Source organism: Falco peregrinus, chromosome 1 (genome assembly GCF_023634155.1).
Source record: "Falco peregrinus isolate bFalPer1 chromosome 1, bFalPer1.pri, whole genome shotgun sequence".
Classification (NCBI taxonomy): domain Eukaryota; kingdom Metazoa; phylum Chordata; class Aves; order Falconiformes; family Falconidae; genus Falco; species Falco peregrinus.
Genome location: NC_073721.1, coordinates 94,498,458 through 94,525,422, shown reverse-complemented (window position 1 = coordinate 94,525,422; position 26,965 = coordinate 94,498,458). Strand labels below are relative to the sequence as shown.

General features: G+C 48.7%; 1 protein-coding gene across 6 annotated transcripts; it reads right to left on the bottom strand.

Moving 5' to 3' along the window:
- Window positions 1-606: 606 nt before the first annotated feature.
- Window positions 607-25,590, bottom strand: EXOC3L4 (exocyst complex component 3 like 4). Of its 6 annotated transcripts, XM_027794638.2 has the most exons (13): window positions 25,456-25,587; window positions 25,170-25,385; window positions 23,231-23,630; window positions 18,037-18,688; window positions 14,908-15,025; window positions 13,739-13,864; window positions 12,382-12,482; window positions 10,355-10,450; window positions 8,076-8,190; window positions 5,917-6,039; window positions 5,137-5,289; window positions 4,046-4,167; window positions 607-2,006 (listed from the first exon to the last, which is right to left on the bottom strand). In XM_027794638.2, exons 3-13 carry the CDS (start codon window positions 23,571-23,573, stop codon window positions 1,844-1,846), a joined length of 2,112 nt encoding a protein of 703 aa, XP_027650439.2. In that variant the 5' UTR covers window positions 23,574-23,630; window positions 25,170-25,385; window positions 25,456-25,587; the 3' UTR covers window positions 607-1,843. The 6 variants fall into 6 exon arrangements, with proteins under 6 accessions (XP_027650439.2, XP_027650441.2, XP_055674811.1 ...); XM_027794640.2 differs by having other exon boundaries at window positions 5,194-5,289; window positions 25,170-25,590; XM_055818836.1 differs by having other exon boundaries at window positions 25,170-25,587.
- Between the last annotated feature and the right edge of the window lie 1,375 nt (window positions 25,591-26,965).

Here is a 26,965-nt window from a genome sequence, read left to right as displayed (position 1 = left end):
GTTAGTGCCTCAGATCCTGCACTCCTCAAAATCCAGTATTACATGTCTCAGATTGAGGATGCAAAAGTTGCTATCCCCCTTTTTACCTACCCACTTAATGCTTTTGACATAAATGTAAATCTCTCAGCGCTGATGCCCTTCTGCTGGGATGGGGGTTGTAGCTCACACACCCATGGCTGGTGAAATCCAGGGCTCCCTGCTTGCACCGTGTCCCCAGGACAGGGAAGGGGAGCTCCAAAGTGTTCCTAAGCTCTGCACACCTAATGGGAGATGCAGATGATACTCTACTTCTCCTTCTCCATAGCAAATACAGAGTCAGCAAGCTGAGGATCTGCAGGAATTGTCATGAGCTGTACTCCCAGGATTTCCTGCCTCAGCCTCTCAATTTATACCTGATATTTCAAAGCCATCTTTATAAAAACATCTCATCTTGACTCTGGAGGTAGAAAATCTTAAAAAAAATTTCATATGATGACTGTGAATGAAAGGTGCATTCTGTATTTCTTATTCATCAGAACAGCTCCCTTGGCCTGATGTCAGTGCCTGCTGCTCACCCGAGCTGAAATTTATACCGGTGCAAACCTGAGCAAAAGAAACAAAAGAGGCTCACTACTGATGCTTTAAGGCCTACAGCAGAAAAATTAGTGTTCAAGGCTATGTTCATGTCCACATTCATCACATTAATTGATAGATGGTAAACATGTCTCTATACAGACTCATGGATTAATTCCCGTGGAAGGCAACCTAAAGGATAAATTGGGTTAAATAAAATCAGATTTGTCCAGCTGTAGGCTGCTGGATGTCTCTTTTAGTCCTCCCTGCAGATGCTGGATGTAATGCTTTGTATCCCTCACAGCGTTAAACTGGTGATGTCCCATGCCCATCAATGGGGTGATGCTGGCTTACACCAGATGAGGATCTGATCTGTAGCACTATGCCTGTCCACCTCACATTAGCTTTCATGTAATTCTGCAGTCAGATTATACCAGATTTGCTAAAATACATTTGAACATACAAGGATTAGGGGCACGGTGACCCTTTTCCGCAGCGCAAGGAGGACTCAGAGCCTCCCTCCACATGGCTTGTCCCATCCAGGTATGTCTGCCTGCACAGAGAGGCTGTGATGGCATGAACTGGTCTTCGGTCCAACAGGAGTTCTGCAAGGCAGCTCACGAGTGAGGAAGACCTGCTGAAACACCAGAAGGGCCATGGGGTCCATCCAGGAGCTTACAGTGGTCTCTGCATTGCATGTCCCAGTTGAGGGGTTTGGTTACCCTCCAAGGTTTTTCTCTTCAGGCAGGTAGTGGTTTGTGGCATCAAGTCACAACATCATCGACCTTGTAGCATGCCAGCTTGGCCAACTGGTTCATGAGGGAGGAAATAAGACTTGGGCGTGACCACATCCCTGCCCAAGCTCTGCCCCTCAGTTGCTCAGGGACACTAATTATGAAGGAGGTGCTGCTGTATAATTATGCAATGCTCAGTCCCAGGCTTAATATAGCTCTGAGTGAACTTCTTTTAGTTTTCTCCTCTTCTCTGAGAAGAGACTCAATCTTGGACCAAGCAACAGCCTCTTAACAATAAAATCTGCACTGAACACAGGGTGGACACCGTGCCTGGGCTGGAGCTGCTGCCCAGGAGCTCTTGCAGAAGGTCAGTGTCTTGCTGTGTCTGTTGCCTTTGGTTTCCAAACTTGGGGTAGCAAGTTCAAAAAAATGCTCCTTTTCCCCAGCAGTCAAAAATTTGCATTTGCAGGGGAGTGAGGCAGAGTAGTAGATTTTGGATCATGCCATAGAGGCAACGTAGGAGGAGGAAGGATGCTGACTGCTGTTTTGGTCCTCTTTTAGAAGCAGCTGATGATCAGCGGGGCATCAATTTCAGCAAAGAGCGTGCTGCACTCCCCACCATCTGGGCTCTCCAGTGCATGGTAGCCTTGCCGAAGAATTGCTGCTCTCCTGGTGTGCCCCAGCCCCCGGAGCGCGAGGACTGCCAGGACATGCTCCTTTCTGCAGAAACCAAACAAGACCTTGCTCAATCCTGGCTGTGCAAAACCAGCCCAGAAGTAAGCAACCAACAACCATACCAGAGACAGAGCAAGGCCATAGCAAAACACTGGGGAATGTCCCCTCACCATGCTGGAGGAGCCCCTAGGACAGGGGTCTGCAGCCTTGGGAGGTACAGAGGCAGCAGCCCCAGCTCCTACCACCCTGCGCTGCTGGGACACCCTCCTGCTGTTGGTGCTTTGGGGAATTTTCTCTTCCATCTCCACACACGTGATGTCTTTTGCAAGTTTTCCTGAGAGGCTGCAGACCTTTTATTTAATGATTATTTTGAGTTGAGTAATGGAAGTGCTAATATTTAGGAAGCTGGCAGGCACTAATTAGATTAGAGCGAGGAAAGTCAACTTGGAAACATGCCTCGTTCCAGTAATCTCAGTATATACAAATTCAGCAATGTCTCTGAGAGCTCAGGGGAAAAATCTGTTATTTTTTCTCCTGTTCAGAGACCTGAACAGGAAGCAATGCAAGTCCAGCAGGTTCTTCCTTGTTTCCCAGACTTAATTGTTAAAAATAATATTACTCAATAATAGAAAGCCAGGAAATAGATCAACCAAGAGGATGAGCCTTAAAACTTGGCTGAGGTCTAAGGCTAATGATGAAAAAGTACCAAAATCACAGACTTGTAAATGGCTTTTCCCCCTGGAAAATTGTTTTCAAATAGCTAAGGCTGACTAGCCTTCATTTACCTCCCCCATCCTTCCCAGAACAGGCACTGCCTCTTCCATCAGCTTAATCTGGTCACTGGGATTAAGGCTATTTTTTTGTAGGATAGGTGTGTTCACCTAGGAAATCATCCAGGAACAATTATTCTTTTCCAAGTCCCTGTCTTGATTTTCCCCACACAGCTAAGCCCGAAGCATATCTGACCCAATCAAGTTAAATATACTTCTGAAAAATTTTGAGCCTCAGTTTTGGGGAGAGGAAAATATATCTAATGTAATCCTTTTTTTCTGAATATTGGAAGGTCCACTTCAGTGTTCTGAGCAATTTGTTAAATTTATGGTCTATTTTGATTGTATAAATGTTATCCAGCAGGAACCGTGTAACCCAGTGCAAAAAACTTTGGTCTTTTTCTGAAACAACTCTGATGAAATGGAATTTTTTGCAAACTGTACTACTGATATTCCTTCTCAATGGTTGGTAGAAGCTGTAGAAGATGAGGTAACTTCTGATACGCAGCTGCTTAGTCATTTTGTTTGCTTTTCCAGTAGCCTTAATTTTTGCAGATGCTGCTTTGGAACAGCAAATGGAAAGTACAAAAGAAAGAATTTGAAACTTGTTCCAAAATTTAGTGGTTGTGTTGAGGCCCTTTCAGAAGCTGCAGCTGAACTGTGTTAATGTCTGCTGCACTTTGAGGTCTGAGCCTGGGAACAGGAGACATACTATTTGCCCCAGAGCTGAAGCCTGCAAATCAGCAAACTGGGCGAATACTGGTGACATACTGAAAAACAGCCTGGAGCTTTAGAGTGAAATGAGGTTCATTTGGAGCAATAAAATGGTATCCAGTGGTAGGCTGCATGAAAATGACTCAGGGTTGTATCAGGGGAACTGCAGACTTGACATGAAGAGGCATTTCTTTATCGAGAGGATGGTCGAACACCGAGCCTGGCAGTGTTTGAGGCATTTGGGCAATGCCCTTAACATGCCCTTTTAGTCAGCCCTGAATTGGTCAGGCAGTTGGAGTAGATGATCATTGTATGCCTTTTTTAACTGAAATTGTTCTGTTCTGTTCTATTCTACTCCAAAATGAAAAGGCTTTTGTGGTAACTTGCGTGCATTATAAGATCCAGCAAACGGGAAAAAAGAGAAAGGATACAGCTGTACAGAAAGAAGAATAAGGTGACCTTCCTCCTGTTGCTGGCACCTTGACCTCTGATGTGTGGCTACTAGCAGAGAAGAGAAGCTGAAGAGCGTGGCCAAGGTATGGGGTGAGCTGGCACTCTGGGATGGATCCCAGCAGTTCTGGTGTCTGCCATTTCTTGTACCTGATATCTGGATAATGCTGACACAGCTCCTTGACGTACTCCTTGATCTTGTCTTTTTTCTTTTCCCCGATGATATCGGCAATGTGATGTATGGCAGGAAGGAGCCAGTCCGAGTCAGAGCCCTGCAAACAAAGAGGCGTACGGGGATGTCAGGGGGGAGCACAGCACCTGCACAATGCCCTTTTACCTGCATGCAGAGCATGGCAGCGTGTTGCTTTTCCTGGTGTAAGACAGTCCTGCTGCAGTCCAGTGCAGCATGGCCTTGGGCAGGCAGCATGCTGCCAGCGGGGCAGCACTGGGGGGCAATGGCAAGGCACCCCTGGGAGCAATGCTGGGGCCTGATTCTGCCATACCCAATGCTCACAAGCATTGGAGAAACATCTGGAGAGCCAGACCCTGAGCAAGGTGTTGTGGCTGTGGTCCAGAACAGCAGTAGATGCCAGAGACTTCACCTCCTGCTGCCTAAAAGTTTTGTGTGCCTTATCTGTGAGAAGGATCTGCCTCAGTGAGATTTAGTGCCCCAGACACCTGACTTTCTGCAAAATACAATGAATTCAACTTTGGCTTCCCTGAAAATCCCAAGCTGAAGTTGCCTTGTCACAAAACACACAAACAGCCACAATTTTCTCCCCATCACCCTCCTGTATGCAGACTGTGTGCCTGGATGGACCTCAGTGGACTCCTCCATGAGCTGTACCCAAGGCAGGGATCTTTTGGAGACAAGGTGCATCCCATGGCCCAGGGGAACAGGCTCAGGAAGAAGCTGCCACAGGATGAGTGTGATCCTACAGCACATGAACCACCCTACACACAGTGCCCATGCACCTGGGAGTGTGTTAGGACACCAGGCACTGCAATCGGAGAGCAGCCAGCTGAGCATGCGCAAGCCACTACTACAGAGTAGCTGCTGGGCTGAAAGTCCACACCATGAACCTGCAGTAACCACCTCACTTGCTCCCTTAAGCACTTTTACATTTCTTGAGGCTTGCCCTCCTCAAGAGCCTGCTACCTTGGTCTCCGGAAAGCCAAGTGGGGACATTGCACCTCCAGGGATGGGGCAACCAGGGGATGCCAGAAGAGAACTCACATACCTGATCAATGAGCATATTATTAAGGATTCTGGCTTCCTGGTTCATCTTTTCACTCACTTGCTGCCGTGTCTCCCTGTTCATTTTCCGTCTGGGTTTGATGACCTGCATGATGTATTCCTTCACCACATACTTATGAACATCACGGAGAAGCTCCTGGTTAAAAAAACCCAACAACCTCATGATTTTCCTGTGGTTTCCATGCAAGCCCTACTGCTGAGGGCATAGAGGAGATACACGAATGCAGCACACGCTGCCCGTGCCAGTCCTGTCAAAGGGAGCCAGCAGCTTGCAGCCGCTTGCTCTGGCACACAGCAAAGGCACTGCCCAGGGGAATGCCATGGAAGTACTCTGCACCCTGAAATAGCCCATGATTTGGTGTTGGCTCCTCAGTAGCAAAGGGGTTTATTTAAGATTGTTTTAAAAGTAGGTTTTGATGGTGCTTGCAGGTTTTAAATATAGAGCTGTTATCATCTACCCATGTATTTCACAACTGCATAGATATGAAAGGAGCACATAAGCCTGTGACTCGTAGAATTATAACTTTCAGATTTTTGTTTTTCTTAAAAGAAATCAGTTCCCATCTTTAAACTACAGAGAGGAAAGATGCTGCTTATTCTCATGCGGAAGCACGGTAATAGCTGAACTCCCTCACATCAGCAGTCCCCACGGTTATAAATAGTCCCCACTGCTGGAGAGGAGTCTGCAAGTCTGACCACAGCCTACAAATGGCAGTGGGATCCCCTCAGCATCACTACACCTGGGGTGGGACCAGCCACCTACCTGCCCCGTGGGCTCCCTCATGTGCTGCAGATGCTTGGAGAACTGCGAGACTGCCGATGCCAGCGAGTCCGGCCTTTCTGTTGCGAAAATCCAGTCCTTGGTCAGGATTTTCTTAAGGAGTGGCTGAAAAAAGACCAACTCACTAATGGTCCTGGTAATACTCAGACTAGCTGATGCACTAGCTGAAGGCACCCAGCTATATGCCTGCTCAGGGGCCTTGAAACAAAAAGCACAGAGTACCAACAGCACACCCAGTCTGTGTGAAGATGTGTCAGGAATTAGACACCAGGAGCATGGACCAGGCTGGGTTTCTCTCAGCACCCCAGGGAATTCAGAGCCACATCTCCCTCTCTGGGCAGGCACCCCAGTGCAGGCAGGAGAAGCACTACTCCCCGAGCAGTAGATGCTTTGGCATTAAAGGTTTACTTGGGACACCTCTTTTCCTTGCTCTGTGCCGCCTTCTAATCCACCAGCTGTATTTCTTTAGGTAAATAAATTTGTATCTCTACTGTATGGGAATGTTAATCAGAGAAAATCCAGGCATAGCTAGAACAGGCTGTGGGGTGGAACCACATATGCTAGTGTTACGTGGGTTTGCACCAGCTATGAACATGACATGACAGCGAATCTGTTGGAAATTAGCCCAATAATCCATCACCCCTCCAGCCTTCTCCACAAGGAAATCAAGCTCCTCTTGCTCAAGCACTTCCAGGGGACTGTCTGTACCCTCTGCAGACCCGTGTGTCTGCACAAAGTCTTAGTCTCGCTGGGATTTTTCTTCTGCTCATTGCTCTGATGTGGTAGTGGGGGAATAGCAGCTGGGTGCATCCCCACTTTCATGTCTTATGGTCAGTGATGATGTGGGAGCGATGGTACCATTTCCCAACTACCCTGGGTATAAGATGCTCTGCTCAAGTGTCCCCAGAGGGCTATTTCCCTTGCCGGGTCCCTAAAGCTAACATGCTTCCACATAGAAACACAGCAGTATCTGCTAAAGGCTTCTGGTGGCACCTGGAAGGGACTCCCCTAAGGCCAAAGTCAAAATATCCCCTCTCTGGCACATCCCCTTTGTACTTTTCTCCTCCTAGCTCTCAGCTCTGTCTTTAGAGTCCTGTCAAGCTCCTTCCCAATTATTTCCTTGACTTGCTCCCTCCTGCTGTGCTCCCAGCCTGCTGGAGGGCTGTTTAGAAATGCTTTGCCTTGGCCGCTTTAATTTCTCACGGCATTTCAGCTCTCTTGCTCAATGCCTTGGCTTGACTCCTTCCTTGCCTGCCCCTTAGGCTCTGAGACAGGCTCTGCAGCCACTGGAAAGTCCCCTTGTCCAGGCAGGCTTGGCTTAGACTGGAGCAGTTGCACGACTGTCTTGGTTTCTGAAAGTTATGCTTGGTGATTTAGAAAGTGAATTAGGATGGATGAAAAGGAGTCAGACCAAAGGCTTAATTCCCTGTCTCTTGTGTTGTATCAGCTAGAGCTAGTGGACCCCCAGCTGGCTAAGAACAGAACGTCCTGTCTACAGCACCTGGAAAGCACAAGCTGACTTGCAGCATGTTGGCTTTTAGGCCTCTTAACACAAGTTAAGCTCATATCAGAGCTTTATCAGCTGATACCAGAGCTTTAGCATCCTCACACTGCAAGAATCAGTCTTCCTTCACCATGGAAACAGCCTGGAAAAATCACCTCTACCAGAATGAATTCTGTCCTGTCTGAAGAGGTTGATAACAGACTGTGATAGCAGATCTATGAATAAGTAAGAGCAAATCAAAGTCCTGAAAAATCCAAATGTTTTGATAGAAGGAAAAATGTCCCATTGGTGATGTCCAGCTGACTTCCCCAGTGCTTCACTATGGGCAAGGTTTCCCCCCGCTATTTTGCCTGTGATGCTGGAAGCATTTTCTTTTGGTTGCTGTTGTACTGAAGAGCTTGAGAAATGTATCATACCTCATAGTGGAAAACTCCCAGGATACCTGAAGTGTCACTTTGGATTAAGGAGGATTTTTATGAATGCTAGACACGATGCGTTTTGGAGGGACCATCATGTCATGCGCTGCAAAATGAGGTCTGGTCGGCGAGACCAGGGAAGGGCAATGGCCCTCAGCTGCTGCAGTGGTCCAGCACATACCCCTTATATTTAGGAAATAATGTGGCCAAGATCCTCTTACCTGTACTTTTGTTCTTAATTTATTAAAAAAAATATTAGTGAAGTTCCTTGTCAGAGCTTCCAAAATCTTCTGCAGTTCCTCAGTGTTGACTTTAAACATTGTTTCTAACCCTGACCTAGAGAGAGAGACCACCAGTGGGTTAATATTAAAATGTATTATATTGCCCTAAGCATTTTATTCAGATTGGCATCTTGGGCATAACTTTAAAATAAATTTGTGTATCTAGTACTTCCTCTTGGAAACACTTAATGGGTCAATAATTTTATTTTTTTTTTGCACAATCCCACACACTGAAAATTAATCACAAGTGAGTAACCATGCTTAAAAAACACCTATTTCCTCATCAGGTGGGACTGTTCAACCATGCGGAGCAGTTGCGTAGGCTGGTAACTTTTTCACTTGAGCAACACTTCTAAATATTCTCCAGGTACCTGAGAGAGCACTGAGGGGCTCATGGGGCAAGAGAGAGGTAAATAATAAAGCCAGAGACAAGAAAGGTGCCAAGCAGGCATCCTCCAGAGCCCAGCTGACCCACTCCTCATATCGTCTATCAGCAGCAGCTGGGACAGTGAACAATAGAGTTGGAAACCTGTGGAATTTCCTAGGGACAGCGTGCACTTCTGCAAGGGTTCACACTAATGAGGAAGAGAACACAGTTCTGAGAGGTTAATGAAATCCCCAGTGCTGTGCGTGGGCCCTGGGGGCTTTGCCAGCTCCTGGCTTGCTTCTCTTTCCATCCATGCCCCACTGTAACATACTCTGGGGAGACCCGAGGCAGCACCACCAAAGTGCTAGTGGTCCCTGAGCTGCACGGAGTGCCCCAACCACTGCTGTGGCCACAGTGCGTGGCAGGCTCCTGCCACTGCTTGGTAGCCAGTTTATATGTCTGAGGCTGCCCAGGCAGGAGTGCAAAACACCTAAGAGCATCCCCCTCACCCCAGGCTGGGGGCTCAGGTCCATAACTCCTGCTGAACCCCTGAAATCTGGGTCCAGCATCCACAAAATCATGTCACCTACCTCTGCCCAGCAACTGGCCACCCCCGGCTGACAAATGTTTAACTCAGCTCAGGAAACAAACCCACTGGAGCTGATCCACCACCCAAACGCCTGCCAGCTGGCTGCCTGGAGCTGGCTATGCCCTCAGCACCTCTCCAGTCCGCAGCAGGGAAGGGGAGAGTGATATTCTGATATTCTGACATTCCACAGGCGGAGGCAGAGGAAGGCAGCTCCTCGGCGCAGTTAGCATTGCTGGAGAGACCGTGCCATCTAGAGACTTCCCACCAGAAGTGCTCGCTGCAGCTGGAGCCGGCAGCTCCTGTGAGACACTGCAACACGACATTCTCTGCATCCCCTCAATAGTATTTGGCACGCAGTATGTCCCCGCCACCAGTGCCAGGCAGCGATGTGGCAGCATGGGCTGGAGGTAGCCCAAGCTTTTTGGTGGGCAGACCGCAGGTATTAACGCCGGGTCAGTTGGCTGGGTTGGCCTCTGGAGCACCACATCTGCATGGCAGGGACAACCCCAGATGCTGAAGAGCCCCTGGGCCTCGGTGGGCTGTGTCCTTTCACAGCTGCAGGCCATGACCCTGGGGCAGGTGCTACACTAACAGCTCCGGTTCCCCCAGCACCAGCGGTGGCTGTGTGGGCAGCTGCGCGCTGGGAAGTGCAAGGTCATCATGTGCCACAGCACCCGGCTGATGGAACAGACCCTGGGACACACACTGAGTGGCACCGTCCTATTTAAGGGGAGAGTGCCCCTCTCCTGGAAGCACTCTGACCGCCAGAGATGGCGGGCATACCTGTTCATCAGAGGCCTTTTCCATGCATTTATATATACAGAGGCTTTAAATACCTAATTCATACTGTGTGCAAAGCCCTGGAAGTTCCTGCTGCCAGCAGCGATAGCAGGGGTTTATTTGCAGGTTGAGTGCTTTCACAGAGCTTCCTCCAGCCCAGTGCCAAAATGCCAAAAGCAGCCTTCAGACTGTGTTTCTGGGTCTATACTGCTAACCTCCAGCACCAAAAAAAAAAAAAAAAAGATGAGCTGAAAATTAGTTTAAAGCTTTTACCCCAGCACTGGATCCATCCCTGCTTCTCTCTTAACCCTTGTGACTTCTGTCTGCATCTCTTGGGGAACATCCCCCTGTGAGGTGAGGAAGGGCCGGAGGCTGAGCACCCAGCAGGGCACTGCAAGGAGACCTTGGTCTTCCCTTTCCAGACACTGCCACCCTCCCGGACCCCAGCAACATGGCAGCTTGGCTCAGGAGGAGCAGACTTACGCCAGGTCGTGGAAGCTGTTGATGTAGGCAGCGAAACACGGTGCAAAGATGGGGCTGTCCTGGGCAGTGCTCCATGCCATGAACTCCTCCCCGAACCTGCAGGAGAAGGCACACAGGTAATGCTGACAGTGGGGGGATGGAGGATGCTCATCTTCTGTGCACACAGTGATGCCAGAAGATGCTGGTGGCTGGCCCAACCTGTCCCCTTTGTATGAGGACATGTTTTTTTCAGCTGCTGTAACATGCATGTGCATTGGAGGGGAATAGATGGCAGGTAATTATGGGTTTAGGGTGCACTCGCCTGAGCAGCTATGCAGCATTTTTGGGGAGATGCCAGGGATCTTGACAGACCAAATCTCTGGCTTGTTATCATGTTGAGGGATTGATTGATTGCAGCCCTGGTACTCAGGCTCATCAGTCTGGTCCTTCATTTTTCCAGCTTTTGGGGCAATATGATGTGTGCCTTCTTAAGCACACAAGGAAAAGATTTACCTCAGGGCTGATTTTACAGCTGAAAGGGAACAGGAATGGGACAGCACACCTACATTTCCCCCACCCTGTAACTTCAGCATGGTGTGTTAGGTAGCTGTTTCATTTATAGCACAGCTTTTATGGTTTTGACAGCTGTTTTACAGCCAGGTCCACACTGCTGGTAGGAGGCTGCGTGCTCAGGCAGGCTTTGCCTGGTGGTCCCATTCTGAGGGTGAAGGAACCTGCCTGGGTTGGCCTCAGTTGCTTGCACCTCTGGTTTGTGTAAGAAAAAGCTTAAGTTTCAGTGACCTTTACATTTGGGAGCCCTTGCCACCCCAGCTTGCATTTTACACCAATTTTGTTTAAAAAGAAATAAAAAAAAGAAAAGAAAAGAAGAGAACAAAGAAAAAAAAAAAGAGGAAAAAAAGAAAAAGGGGGAAAAAAGAAAAAAACCCTGAAAGAATGGAATATGTATACTGCGTTTCTCCTCAAAAACCCAGGAAGACTTCAAAGTCAAATAGCTGGTTTGACCCATCCTGCTCTCTCAGGGTTTGGGAGACAAGTGCAGATCACTGGCCTATTAGGGATGAGGGTTTAGAAGTGAAAGCATTGCCTTTCGTGCACTTCGGACACCTGCCATGCCCCAGGTTCACAATCTGAGAAAGCAGTGCTGGGGCTCCCCACCCTCGCTCCTGCAAAAGTCTATTAGCAAACTCCCCACTCAGTGCCCGCTGGAGGTGGAAAACTTCAAAGGTTAACAAGAAATTATTTTTAGTCTCGCTTGGAGTTGATTCATGCAAACAGCCTTTCTGCTCTGCAGATCACTGCTCTGGCAAGTGGCTGCAGACCCCCAGGAACACAGCCCTGCTGGAGGGGTGGGACAGCATGTCGCTGTGCTGGGACCCTCCGTGACCCAAAAACCTTCCCTGGAGCATCCCCAAAGCACGTCGCAGGGGTTAAGATCTGAGGCCATAACCTGGGGACTACCAAGCAGAAAAACATTATTTCAGCAAAGGTGCAGGCTCCTGTGTCCTTTGGACACTAAGTAAATTAAAAAAAAAACTCCGGAGGCTGCCCAGCTTTATGTTTTGCCTGGGTGTAATAGAGAGGGTCCCATCATCCATTTCTATGCCCATAGCCATGGGATGTAGCAGAAAACCCTCTCGGCAGGACTCAACCCAGGACACCTAGATGATGTTTTGGGCAAGCAGGCTCAGCGTCTAGGGGTCCATAAGTGCTGTTTGCACATGGCTGCAGCTGCAAGCAACCAGTATCTGATGCCACAGTGGTCCCGTCCTTTTCCAGCCAGCAGCTCCTTCCTGCAGCTCTAACCTCAGATTTTGGGACTTGCAAGAGTCCCAGATGGGTCTGTTTATGATTCCCTTCAAGCTGTTTTGCAGCTTGCTCATTGTTTGGCTCATGATCTCTAATTCTCCCAGGAGCAGGCCCGTGCCTGCTCGGTGCCAGTGTCTGGCCCAGCATATGGACCTTTTCCCTGCTTTTTTACCAATGTGGGACTCATTTGGAAGGAATGTGCTGCCCAGAGAGGCAATGACCTTGGTATGAATTCCTGCAGCTCTGCCAGGCACAGCTCAAGCATTTTCATTTCCAGGCTTCGGCTGATTACTCCAGATATCTTCATGTGCTCCCCGATGATCTAGAAAAGGGCATGAAAAGAACTGCAGTGAATGGGACAAGCATGAGTGAAACATCCTTCGCAAGAATCTTACGCAGCTTTGGTTAATAGCAGCAATTCCCTTAGCAAAGGGGGACACAGCTGACTTGTTGCCAGATGGTTTTCATTATTCTCTGGCAGTTTTAAAAATAATTATGCAGAATGGGCCAAAAGGCACAAACTGATTCGTGGCATAATCATTCATCCCTAATGGCCCCGTGCCCCTCTGCTGTCTGAGCGTGAGTTAGATGCGGTGTTGACTGGATCCGCACCCCCCCCCAGCTGCCCTGGTGCCATCCTTCTCTTCTGGGGGGATTTGCAGGAGGGATCAATCCCCAACCCAGTGCCCAAGGGGAGTTGAGCTGTCCCCAAATCCCCATACTGAGGGTGGCTATAAGCACCATCCCTGGGGACCCACACAAGCCCCCTGTTCAGGAGTGATACCAGGGCTGCATGGAGGGTTGGGCATCACTCCTAAATCTTGCTTGCATGGGGGATCCTCCCAAATTCCCATTCCCACAACTCTGGCTGCCTCTCTGGAGTGAGGCAGGCTGTGGTCCCACTCTGGCGCTTCCCGAGGCATCCTACCCATCTGCTAATCCAATTCAGACCTGCCTTCCCAGTGATCACACAACGTGTAACATTCCTCTATGGAAAAAGAGTCACGGCAGCAGGCAAAACTCTTTGATTTTCTTTCTTTCTCTCTCCCTCTCTTTTTTTGGGTATCATTTAATTGAAATGACTCAACCCTTTGAATGAGGAGAATGAATCAAAACCCCTCCTGGATTTATTACCCTGTAGTCCCTGAAGCTAGTAGGAGCTTTTGGGTTTTGTACTGTTTAAATTGGAGTGGCTGTCACTGCCTATGGCCTTTCAGCAGCTGCCACAGCCCCGGGACAAAGTCGCTCTTTCAGCCAAGAGGTTTTTCTGACAAACCTTTTCTTTCCACCTTTTTTTCCCCTTTCTCTTTCTTCTTTCTAATGAAAGAGATTTAAGGACTTTAAATTCAGTTGCCTATTATGTTGCTGACACAATTGACAGCGGGTTTAATTTGCAGCTAGAAGGCAAGCAGGAGAGCAAAAAGTTGTAATAAATGGCATTTTCTGTTTTAATGTATTCTGCCAGTGCATGACTAACATAAATTAACACAGGAGGCGGTACCTCCACCCCAGAAGGTAACGATCCAGTTTCCCTGGAGCCACGGAGCCCCCCACATGTTACCACAGATAATTAAATACCGTTTGAATATCAAAGGAGAGCGAGGAGTGGTAGAGGTTTTCCTTCACTTCTGGATGAACTTCCTTCTCCCACTTCTCCGTGACCTCCAGTCTCAGGATGTTTCCAAAATAGCTTTTGATTTTCCCCTAAATGTTGAATGTAGGAAGGAAACAGGCAGCTCAGGTAAAGCAGCTCGCTGTGTTCTGCTCCATCGGCATCTGTGCAAGGCTCACACGTGGGGCACAGAAAGGTACACAGAGGCAAAGGTCTTGCTCCAGACCCCGTCAGTCTACACAGGATCTTGGGAAAAATTAGGAGCTGGGCTGTGAGGGGGGAAAGGTACTCCCAAATCAAGGCAGAATCATTCTCCTGGCAGGGAAATATTGTGTCAGCTGTTTGACTGCTTGATTGCAAAGTCCTCTAGCATGTATAATGCACAAGGTCAGGATTAAAGATCAAACCGGTCCTTTCTGGTGGTACGGCCCCATGAGTAAGTGGCAGCACTGTTCAGTCCTGGCTGATAAATCAATCTTGCTGCTGGTGAAACAAAACACTCCCTCACCAGCATGATGGAGCAATACCAATATTACTCAGCTGGGTACCTTGAGCTCACCTTGTGCAGTGCCCTGCTTCAGAAACGGTTTGCAAGAAAATGTCTGAGCCCAGCAAAGAACTAGGAAAGCACGTAGTCTTACACAGGGTCCCAGCCAAGGACAGCAGAAAGACAACGGCAGAAGGGGCTTCTTAGGCGAAACCGAACCATGGGGATGTTCTCTGGCAGGGACATGCCCGAAGTTGCCTGCCTATAGCAAACCTCAGAAGTGCTGGAGGAGATTGCCAGCTCTAAAAGCAGCAGCTAAAATGCATTTACATCTAGCATTGCACTGCATCCAGTCTGATGGAGCCCAGCTATGACCTTTTAGTAAGGTTCTGCCATACTGTATGGATCTGGTACAGTCCCTTGGGCTCTGTGATCATCTAGATGCAGGCCCATGGCCCGTTTCAGCCCATGAATTGGTGTTCAGGACTTTTTTACTTTTGATGAAAGGCCATTCTGTGTGGTGCTGGCAGGATTTGGCACCTGGTGGGGCTAGAAACCATGATGCAGCCATCCAAGACGTCTGCGCGGGAGGCTGGGGCTCCCATGTCTTCCCTGGGGGGTACATGGGGACAAGGTCAAAATGCTCACCTTTGCAGAAGCGATGTAGTCAGTTTTCAGTTTATCCCAATCAGCTGGTGCTAACAGCAGGGACAGGTTTTCTGTCTTAACTTCTGGTTTGAGATCAGGGTGACCCAGAAAGAGTTCACTGGAAAAATTTAAACGAACAAATTATATTGCCTCAGAGGGTGAGTAAACTGATGGAATATTCATGTGGCATGAGCTACATAATTATTAAGCCGTGAGAAATACACTTAAAGCTTAAATTGCAATGCTTGTTTTCAAGCTTTAACAAGAAAATCTTTCCTCACTATTCAAAATCCTAATTATTCAAAATCAAAATGATCTAAGGTTCCAGCCCACCTTAGAAATCATGAGACTTCTGAGTTGTTTGGACATGAAAAGTGCTATGAGAATTTACTTTTTAAAATAAACAACCTGAATCTGATTCATTTGACTACAAGCTTGTGCAATGCCTTTCAGGGTAATTCCTGTAGCAGCGTGCTGCTTTGGAGCTAGCTGATCTCCTTGGCTCCTCTCTGGTGTCACATCACGGCTTATGTCAGCACGTTATTTTCCTTTGTGCATTAACCCTAGCAAGGGGAGGTGGCAGGCAGAGCAGGTCCTGCTCTGTGCAGGGCAGCCCCTGGAAGGCACTCCCGTGCCTGGGCCACGGCAGCATCACGGTTCCTCTGCAGATGGAAGTGGTGGGTGGACGTGCAGCCACAGATACCGACTCCAAAGTGTGCTCAGCTGACACATGACTTTACCACTCACTTTCCTCTGGATTGCTGTGTAACCAGGCCAGCTGATAGGGAAGCAGGGAAAGGAATGGAGTGCTTGTGTTTCTGCCTCTGGGGTGAGGAACTTGTTACTGGCCTGTACAATTGAATATGCTACCCTTGCAATCTGCCACGGACCGCAGAGGTATTGTGTCTTTCAGGGTGATGAAGATGGAGAGGAGGAAGACAAAGAAAACATTCATGCCCTTGATGAATGTGGGATATAAGTTGCAAGCAGTCACTTGGTTAGCAGGGAATACAGTTGCAACGTCCTACACACAGCGTGCTCATTTGCCCAACAACTGAAAAGGGTTCCCACTGCCAAACCAGTGCTAAGCCTATGGTTAGGTTTGAATCCAAGTGAGGATAGTGCTGTACAGGGCCAGGCTGGTGCCGAGTGACTGCTCAGCAGAAGAAAAGCTCAGCCTGCCGATAGTGTCCCGGAGTCAATGTTCCTGCAGCCATGGTTCAGATTTCCTGGAGAGGTACATCTGCACATGTGGAGCATTGCACAGCCCAGCTGCTGCGGGAGTCTGCTGCTCATTAAAAAAGACACCACATTACAAACTCTCCACCATGACTGAAAGGACTGGCTCAAATGTATACTCAGGGAGCTTGTTCCCCTATCTTTCTTTTTTTCCATTTGTTTGAATTGTAGCATAATGAGTTTGGGTCAGAAAATTTCTTCTGTTTTGGGATGGGTCCCAAGAGAGGCCGAAGCTCTTTCAGAATGGGAAAATCAAATGGCAGCAGCTCAACCCAGCAAGGTGATTGCAAGCAGTGCCCAATAACAGCTGCAAGCTCAATAAGCTCTTTGACAACAAGTTAGAGAAATATGATGGGGGCTTTTCTTTGGTGCAGAACCTGGCTGCTGAAGCTCATTTCTTCCCCCCTCTCCTGCAATTCTGTATTGTATACAATGTACTGCAAATGCAGTACACAGTGCCCAGGGGCTGGGGACAGGCAGGGATTGCCCTCCAGATGAGGCTGGCAGGGACACCTGAGGAAGAAGGGCAATGGGTGGGAGTGTCATTCCCATACCACTCTTGCCATAACACTGGACAGCCACTGCCATGATGCTGAGGGGTTTACACACACATGGTCATCACACTACAAATGGGGTTTTAGGAGCAACTGGACAAGGTCACAGAAGAAATCTGTTGAGGGCTGTGCAAAACAAAGACCATCTGTGGTGCAAATGATCCTGACCCAAAAGCCACCCCAGGCTAGGAATGCTCTGGGGAAGCGCTGCTGCTGCACGGTTTGCTCCACCACTGCCCCCTCCCTGCCCATTTCTACCCACCATTTGCCCAGTGTCGATACTCCTGCCTTCACTCCTCCTTTTTTTTATTTGAAGGGTGCCGGTTGGTTTGCATTCCTCCCATCCTTGGACATCTGGTTCAGGCCATTCCTAGAGACCAGCTACTAGGGCAGGCACAATTTTGCTTTGATATGGCTGGTTTTATGTGCTTATTACTAGACCCATCTCCTGTAGATGTTGCCTCTCTTCTCCTTCCCACCTCACTGTGTATTTCTGTTGGCTTTTAGTGTGGGAGCCATTTGGGGCTGGGGTGACAGGTTGTGGTCTAGGCCAGCGAACAGCTGGGGACACTGATGCTCAATGCCTGGACCTTCCACAGGTGCCTGTCTTGGATTTCTCCTTCAGATGTAAAAGGAGGCAATGTCCAGCAGCACAGGTTTTACTGCTGTTGCAAACAATTCCTGTCTTTACTCCTACACATTCAGGATGCCCTGGGGATGGTATTGATATGACTGAACAGCTCCTAGAATATTTTAGTCACCCCTGAATTGCAGGGAGCTTTAAGACGTCCTAAAACCCACGGACCTCTCATTCAACTAGCAGACTTGTCCACAGCAGATCCTTTGTGTTAATGTGGCTAATTCCACGTGGTCATGTCTTGGCATGTCCTTGAGATGACTGACCCCTGAGCATGGGGATGAAAGTGACCTGTTACGACATGCATCACATTTTTAATTGAACAGGGCAGAGGGCAGAGCTTCCCTCCAGGTCCCTCCCCATGCCTGGAAAAGTCACTGATCAGCTGCTGGACCTTGCGAAATATTTGCAGAAAGGGAGAAGGTTTATCAGAGCTGCAAGGAGAGCTTCCTGGCAAGTGAGAACCGCAAGTGGGAGAGGGAGGGCGAAACTGGGTAATTTTGATCTGTGAAAAGCAGCAAGTGCTTTATCCTTTGTCCCCACCGATTAATAAATCAGCTGCTGTGCTCTACTGTAGAAGTGACTGTGTCTCTCTCACTCACTTAGAAAACTGAAGATGACTCAGTGCTTTTGAAGCACCCCATGGCCCTGCCGCTCTGCGGAGGAGGCTGAGGCCGTGTGGCAAGGGCAGCAGCTTACCTGCGGTAGACGTTGGCCACCCAGTCGAGCAAGGTATAGAGCTCGTTGAATTCCAGCGGTCTCCGGGAGAGATCTTGCAAGTGTGAGGCAATGGCCTTGTGAAAAGCCTCCACATACACGTCACACACCTGGTACTCCTCTGGATAACACTTTTTTACTGATAACTTGATTTTCAGTAAGTCTTCACTCAGGCATTTCTGGAGGAAGCCTAAGTGGAGATCAAGCCAAGAACTCTCCTCTTCCTTTGACGCCATGGGTACTCTCAGGACTCTTTTTCTAGCGCTCTCGTTGATAGCTTCCTTCCACTCCTCCCTCCACTTTCGGGGTGTGCCGAGCAAGTCTGACCCAGGACCAGCAGCGTTGCCTGTATTAGGATGAGCTGCTTCTTCACGGGCAATTAAAGTCACCAGCGAGGTCAACGTGGCATTCTCTACAGTGGGATGCTCCAGTGTTCCCACCACAATGGACTGGATCATGTTCGTGATGGAGTTATAAAGCAAATCCACATCCTTGGATTTCCGTACAAGCTCCTGGGGGTTATCTTTGTACTTCTCAGCATCCCGTTCAGTGATGGTCTCATCTTCCAAGTACTTGATGTTTGCAAATGCTTCCAAAAGTTGCCCTTTCTGAATAAGTTCATTGATTTCCATTACTGCAGAAAGAAGCGGGGAAGAGGTTGGGACAAAGCAGGCATTAGGTGATTGGCAGGTTGGTAACAGGACAAGATGCCCCACAGGGAGGCTTGCAGGACCGCTCTGAGTAGTCATGTCCCAGCAGTGCCTCTGAGACTGACCCCCCTGATCCCTCCAGCTCCTGTTCGACACAGGAGAGGAAAGCAGTGGAAATGCAAGCACTGCAAAGTGAGCCACATCTCTAAACTTCTGGTTTCAGAGGTAAGAAATATCAAAAAACCTGATCATAGCCCAGCAGGAAAACCTCAAGCAATGGCTAACGAGGCTGCACAGAGGGACACTGGGGTCTCAGGCTGCATAAAACCGCCACTGGCTCTGCCCCTCTCAGTATGGAGCTGAAGTGGGACTGGCAGTGAGGACAGTTTGGGATGTACCCTACTGGCAGGATTTCCCTTAGCACGGATGCCCTTGCTTCCCAGCATACCAGCGTTCCCAGCATAGCTCTGCTGCCGAACTGGCCATGGTGGTGCAGCTCACTGGCATCTCTGGCCAGAGGGCATATCAGCATGTTGCCCAACAAGGCAGGGAGAACATCCAGGGGTCTGGCTGGAGGCAGCACAGCAGGACAGACCCCTCCAGGTCTTTTGAGCTCTCAGGTCAAACATCTGACTAGATCATAGAATCACAGAATCATAGAATCATTTAGGTTGGAAAAGATCTTTAAGATCATCAAGACTGAAGATCATCAAGACTGACTGTAAACCTAACACTGGCCCAATCCACCACTAAACCATGTCCCTAAAACGTGCATTAAGTATTCGATTCCTGTCTGCAAAAGGAATTTTAATTAAAATAAACAGATTAATAAAATTAAAATTTGGCTGAACAAAATTTGTGAGCTAGCCTCTCTCTTCTGCCCATAACTTTTCTATATGCATTTAGGTACCGTGGGCTAACAAAAGCCTAGTTCTGTTCTAGTGAAATATTAGTCAAGCTAAAATAAAGGGTCATAGATCTTTCCAATAATTTTCAGAGCAAGAAAAAGATTTTGCCAAAATATCGTTTGCTTACTGGGCAGGAGAAAAGGAAAGAAGTATAAAATATCACCAAGACCAGGCAACTTATTCCTGAGAGGAAGGTTCTACAACCCTGTGTTAAATAGTAGACTTTTTATTTCTAAAATACTTTGGTAACTTTAGCTATCTCCAGTGCTGCCTACCCAGGCAGGCAGGCAGAGCCGTGACATCTTTTCATTTTCAGCTTTTACAACAGCCTAGAGCAGACAAGTCTACCCTCAACTGTTATACTTTCATTTCTGCTCAGCTCACACAAGTGCTTGTAAAACAAGCACAGCACACCCCCATAAACTGTCCTGAAGACAGTTTGGAAGCACACCACCATTTGCTTAAAGACTCATTAGCCTAATGAATCAATTTAGAAATTCTATAGATATTTAATTCAAGGTATCAAATAATATAAAAAACTTTTTGTAGAAACTACTTTGGAAAATCCCAACATATACAAGCCATCATAATCCTGTGGTCATGTCTGCCCCCAGCCTACCCACCAGCATGTCCTCCAGAGATACCAAGGCCCTGGGGCGGTGGGATACTGGCTTGAGGATGCTCCTGATACATTTTTGGGAACACTCTCTGTTCAAATGTAACCTTGGGCAAACCCTGGGCTTCCCTTCTGTCTTGATTTTGTGCATTATCAATTTTTCCTAAGACACATGCCAACTAATGTCACAGCTAAACTGGCTTCTGCATTTCTGAGGACTAAGCAAAATAATGCTAATGCAAACTGCAGATGCTGTGTGATTTGCATTATGAGAACTCCTTGAGACATAGGGACCAAGGTAGCAAGCCAGAGACTGGCCCATCCATGGCTGGCCACCCTTTGCAGCCTGTGCCTGCAAGAGCAAACGGCCTCTAAAAGATGCCTCTTACCTATTCCAGGCATTTGGGAGATATTCTGTAAATGCTTGTGGTCCCCAGCCTCCTCTCAACCAAAAAGTGGGACTTCTGGAGGACCAGAAGCCACAGCTTCTCAGCTCTGCAGTTACTGCAATAACACTTTGGCTGGGGAGCAAGGAGATAGCGCTCTGGGATGGTGCTCTTGGGGTCCCAGCAATAAGAAATGGAGAAACATCAAAGTATGCCAGGTGTATGAAGTTCAACTGTGTGGGGTGGTTCAGGTTTGGGTGACCTGGCTGTTCACCACCCGTATATAAAGCTACAGTCAGGTGCCAGGCACCGCCTCTCACCAGTGACATTTGTTCTCCAAGCAGTGAGTACTGCTGTCCCTGGACAGTTTGAGGAGCTGTGTGCATTGGAGGGGTATCCAGATCCGTGGGTGCTTTCTCCTGGTGCTCAGGTCTCACATGGGTTTTCCCCACCTCCTTTGCTTTTGACTACCACTACCAGTACTGGCTGGTGTTGGCTGAGGCTGGGTGAAAGTCACCAAATACTGTTACCTCCAACGTGGCTGAGGTCTACTGAGTTCCCATTTCTTTTTCAAAGCCTTGCTGGTGGAAGAGCCACTGCCTATTTGCCAGTAATACAAGAAGTACTTGCCATGTGTAGGAGGAGATCCAAGAGCACTGTTAGCTTTTAAGAGGCCCTGGGAAGCTCTTACCATCTCTAGCAACCTAACAGATGCTCTAAACAGGAGATCCCACTGTGATACTGAGCATAAGGCAAATATTAAAGGGGAGAAGGGAAAGGGTATTATTTAGGTATATGTGGCCACTGCTGCTGGGACATACATATATAAAACAATACCAAAAAATTAGAGAGCACTCAAAGCAGGTATGGAGGATTGGATCATAGCCCATGATTGATGCCCTTGGGCTTGTCTGCACACAGATTTTATATTTGATGGTATTTTATACCATATGCACCAAATCATCTGTGCAGCATGACAGTACCTGTATGAAATATGCTAAATAATCCAGCTATTGATGCAGCATAAAATGCATAGAGCTCCGAGTGCCTATATGGAGCTACATTTGCTTCTGCACTCAGAGGGGAGGGAGATTGTGCCAGTTAACTTAGCCTTTTCTAGATAAATTAATATAAAACCCGTGTTTGCACAAATGCTTGCAGTGAGAGACTAAAGGAATACATTCTGTTCTGTTTATCAAAGTAAGAAAACACCATTTAATCACCATCTAGGATAATTATTCAGGGAGGTGATATTGGGTGCTAAATGGATCTTTAATTTAGCAATACAAGATCAGCCAGCTGGTAGTTGAAGGAAGACAATTGAAAGGCAATTAACCATTATGCAGCTTAATGGTGCACATGGTAGAGTCTCCATCGCTTACCATATTTATCTCAGGATGGGATGTGTTTCTGACAGAGCTGCTCTGGTCTAGGCCAATCATGAGTTACTGGGCACAGGATGAGCCTTATTCATGCAATTCCTTAGCTTGTTTATTGCAGGAGGTGAAAAGGGTTTATGGTAACATTTCCTGTTGCTCCTCATCTATAACCTTTTGAGAACAGACTAGCAAAGTTTATGGGATGGGCTCAGATCCAGTTTACCAGCCTCACAACACACAAGTGCAAAGCAGTAAATAACTTCATGGCACAGCAGAGCGCATTATAGTGGTGAGACAATGCCAGCCCTTCTATGCGATCCCCATGACACCCTATGCAATAAATCAAGAATTTCTTTGAGAAAGACTGAAAAAAGCTCAAGCCACGTTGACCCATCTCAGTCGATCTCCTGGTGGATGCATTGTAGTACCTCTGCCCTGAGAAAGCAGAAAAGAATGGTGCTCAAACCAAGATCTAAGTCATTGCAGTCTGCCCACACTTGGGGAAAGGTGAGAGTTATGCTGAAGGTAGTTATTACAATTTGCCTAAGTCCTATCTATATAATGCTGACAAAACACACAAGAGAAACATGTCTCAAGAAAACAAACTGAACAAATACTTGCATCACCACTGCGGTGAGAAGAATAGATGGGAAGTCAGTGCGAGAGTGAAATGTATCTGTGGAAGTCTCTTTGCAGTACAGTCCAAGATTAGGAACCAAGGTGGAGGTGCCAAACCAGCTCACATCCAAACCACCTTTTTTTGCCCCCCCATCAAGGCCTTGCAGCACCTACAGAGTACTGTGGGGACCATACAACTGAGAGCTGAAGAGCAGAAATTGTCCAGAAGCACAACACAGGCAATGGTGTAGGAATAGCCCACATGGCACTTCTAGATGTTGTCAGATCAGCAGTTCCCAAACCTTGATTTGGCGATTGATACGTATGATGAGCATTACGTCTGCTGCTGGTATGTGAGCTGACAGGTTGGTGAGTTGCTGATACAGTTAAACACACACAGTGGAGGCCGCAGAGCAGCCTGTTCAGTGACAGGTGACCTGCCCAGGCTGGCCAGGTAACACCCCAATCAGTCTCTGCAAGGGGTGACAGTTATCTCTGCCCCCTAACAGGATGCCTAGTTTTTAGCACCTCTGTTGGGCCCAAGAATTGCAAAGTGTAAGTTACCTGAAGGTCACATACATGCTGCAAAGCAAATTACACTGGTGGTTTTGCTTCTTACCTGAAAGAGGTTTTCCTTGGATGGACTCTGCTTCTATCTTCTCACCAATATCCTCCACACCATTACAGACTGTGTTTTTTTTCTCATCGTAGCTCTTAGACAATCGCAAAGAAAGTCGTTTTCCTTTCCAAGTGCCAGTACCTTCCTTTCCTTTCTCTTTGTTCAGACTTTGTTTTGATTTCCGGATGCTTAACATAGTTTTAATACCTCTTTCAAAGAACCCACTGTCCCTGCTGTGAAAAGCTGGGCTGCTCAGCTCAGAAGCAGCCTCTGTCTTTTCCTCCCCTGCACCGTTCATCGGAGAGGCTGGTTCTGAGGTCATGCTCCTTGAGTCTAAGTCCATATTTCTATTCACCTTGTCTTTCAACAAGGGCTTTTCCAAACAGGTTGATGGTAACTGCTGAAATGCACAAACCAGCAGAATTAGGTAAAACGTTCATAACAGGGTAGTACTGTGCCTCTGAAGTCAGCCCCAGACTGAAAATCCAGCCCATCCCTTTCCTGCGCCTGATACAAGGACCGAGGAAGTTGTTGTAGCCTGTAGGGACTGAAAATCTCTCTACCCACAGACACCAGGTGCTGCCCAGTTTCTAGCTCTGGAAAGCTCTACTTCACTCCATACATCAGGCAAGTGGCAGCTATTTCTCCAGCACAGAGGAATCACTAAACATCAGAGGTGCTGTAATCTGTGTAAATGTACCACTTTGGTTGGTAACAAGGTACTTTCCATTCTAGGTGGATTTCCAGCCACATAAGGATAACCCTTCCTGAGGTGTTGCCACATTCTGATGTGGATACAGCAGGGCTGGGTTGTGGTGCTGCTTCTGCTCTGCTCAAGCCCTGCCCTGCTGCTGCTGGAAGGTGGCCCAGGGTGAGTGGTCCCTGGTGGGTGGCTGAGCTCTGCTCTAGCCCCTTCAAACCCACAGCAATCTCTGCGCTCCGGATCGTCATGGTTACAGTGCAGGAAGCTCTGCGATGCAGTAAGGGTTCACATCGCTCATCCTGCCTCAGAGCACTGCATCCTGGCACGCTGCGACTGAGCATCTCAAGGGCCAAGCAAGCCCCTGTGTGAGCTGCAGGGATGCTGCAGGGGATTTCAGATTTCAACAGAAGGGCTCCTGTCAGTGCTGCTGGGCTGTAGTCACACCCCCTGCACTTGCCCAACTCCTGCCCTGCTGCAGACAGACTGGCTCCCCCATGCCCACCCTGATGACCGGCCCAAGTGCTTGGGAAGGGGGAAGAGAGAGGTTTTGCCTTCCCTCCCTTGCAAAGGGCTGCCACAGGTCACCAGCTAACACAGCCTGCGCACAGGGACTTTGTACATTGCAGAGCTCTGAGGATGGGAAACGCCACTTTCCCCCCCAGCAGGCTCAAGGCAGCTCAGTGATCAATTTAAATCAACTATTGCTTGAGGTCACCCAGGAACTGCCTGTCTCGGGTCTCTCCAGCTCACAGGAGCCAGAGATTGAAACACTATTGCAGCGAACAGATATCTTGGGACTCAGGAAATAGACCTATCCTTCCCCGATTGGAGTTTGGCCGGAGTTTTGCTCCCTTGGGAATGGCTGTTTCACAGGCTATAAACTGCAGGGACAGCATCTTCCCGTGGGTTTGCTGAGCTGCTCGCGCAGTGGGGCTCAGACCCTGCGTCACAGCCTCACAGGGGAATATTTAATCATTCACTGCCTTGCGCAGGAGCTCACCCCACCACAGCCCTTAAAGAGGGTGGGAGGGAGAGGAGGGCACTCCATTTTCCAGGGATTTCAGTAGGGAGGGGGCTGAGTCCCTAGCTCAAACCTTGCGTGGGGGCTCTGTGGCCAGAGCACAGCGGCAACCCTCGAAGGGGCGAGCTGTGAAGTGGAGGGAGCCAAGGAAGGATGGCCCCAAGACCCGAGCCCATGGGCAGGGAAAGAAAAGGGATATGCACCCCAGTACTGACCAAACCAATCCTTTCTGCGGAGAGCTGGGATAACACAGGTGTGATCCACAGAAACTAGAGCAGCTCCGTGCCGCAGGAAATCCCAGGGAGATGCAGTGGCAGGTGGGCAGCTCTGCAGGGCAGGGGTCCGGGGGAACTCTCCCGCCTCAGCTGACTGGAGCACTGTCCGAGGGGCTTCCTCTGGGAATGGCGTCATCCTCCATCCTCCCTTGCCCCCTGGAAAATGGCTGTTAGAAGCAGAAAAAAAGGCTTGTCCCCACCTGCCCGAGACTTCCAGCACCTTCACCTGTTTGCTTCCCAGCAGAGACTCCTGCAGTGTTTCACTTTCACTATGTCCACCAGTTAAAAGGAAGGGAGAGGCGGGGGAGAAATGCTGAATGCACTCAAGGTGTCCAAGGTTAATTATTTACTCTACAGACAGAGGTGGGCGAGACCCCTCCGCCAGTCCAGAGCAGCTGGGGGAAGAAGAATTTCAGCACTCGGTCCTGCCCCAGAAGAGGCAAAACCCCGTGGTGTTGGGGTGGGGGGTTCAGAAACAGCCCCAGATCTGCCACCTGGGAACAGCTGCTCTTCACCCCCATCTGCCCTGTTTCCAGAGGACACGGGTGGCCAGGTCCCAGTAATGATTGCCAGGCATGGGTGATAGACAGGGAGCACTGTGCCCTGCGGTTATATGTTTATATATTCACCTCCCTGCCCCTTGCTTTGCCCCAGCGGCATGTGTTTCTATGGGGATGCTGGCCCTGGGTCCCTCCATCCCCAGGGCATTTGAGCACCTTGAAGGGAACTCAAAGCAGAGGAGCAAATAGGGTCTAGAAGGTTTAAAGGACATTAAACGCAGTCACTTGGCTTGTCACTAAGTGGTGTAAGTGATCGACCCCTGGGGAGCCTGCAGTGCCTGGACAGAGGGATTCTGTCTGAATATGAGGAAGAACTTCTTTACTTTGAAGGTGACAGGGCACAGGAACAGGCTGCCCAGAGAGGCTGGGGGGACAGGGCGGGGGGTGGGCGTCTCCTTCTCTGGAGATGTTGAAAACCCATCTGCATGTTATTCTTTTCAACCTGCTCTAGGAGAACCTGCTTTAGCAGGCGGTCGGACTAGATGATTGCCAGAGGTCCCTTCCAACCCTGACCATTTGTTGTGGATTGAGCCTGGTCAGATGCCACGTGCCCACCAAAGCTGCTCTAACACTCCTGTCCTCAACCAGACAGGGGAGAGAAAATATGATGAAAGGCTCAGGGGTTGAGATGGGGACAGGCAGAACAGTCAGCAACTACCATCATGGGCAAAGCAGACTCAACTTGGGGAAATTAGTTTAATTTATTACCTTTCAAATCAGAGTAGGAAAATGAGAACTTAAATCCAAAATGTAAGAACACATTCCCCTCACCCCTCCCTTCTTCCTGGGCTCAACTTCACTCCCAATTTCTCTACCTCCTCCCCACCTTGAACAGCCCAGGGGGACGGGAAATGGGGGTTATGGTCAGTTTACCACATGTTGTCTCTTCTACTCCTTCTTCCTCACACTCTTCCCCTGCCCCAGCATGGGATCCCTCCCACAGGAGGCAGTTCTCCATGGACTTCTCCAACATAAGTCCTTCTCACAGGCTGCAGTTCTGCACACACTGCTCCAGAGTGGGTCCCTTCCACGGGGTGCAGTCCCTCAGGAACAGGCTGCTCCAGCCTAGGTCCTCCGTGGGGTCACAGGTCCTGCTGGTAAACCTGCTCCAACCTGGGCTCCACTCCTCACAGGTCCTGCCAGGAGCCTACTCCAGCACAGGCTTCCCATGAGCCA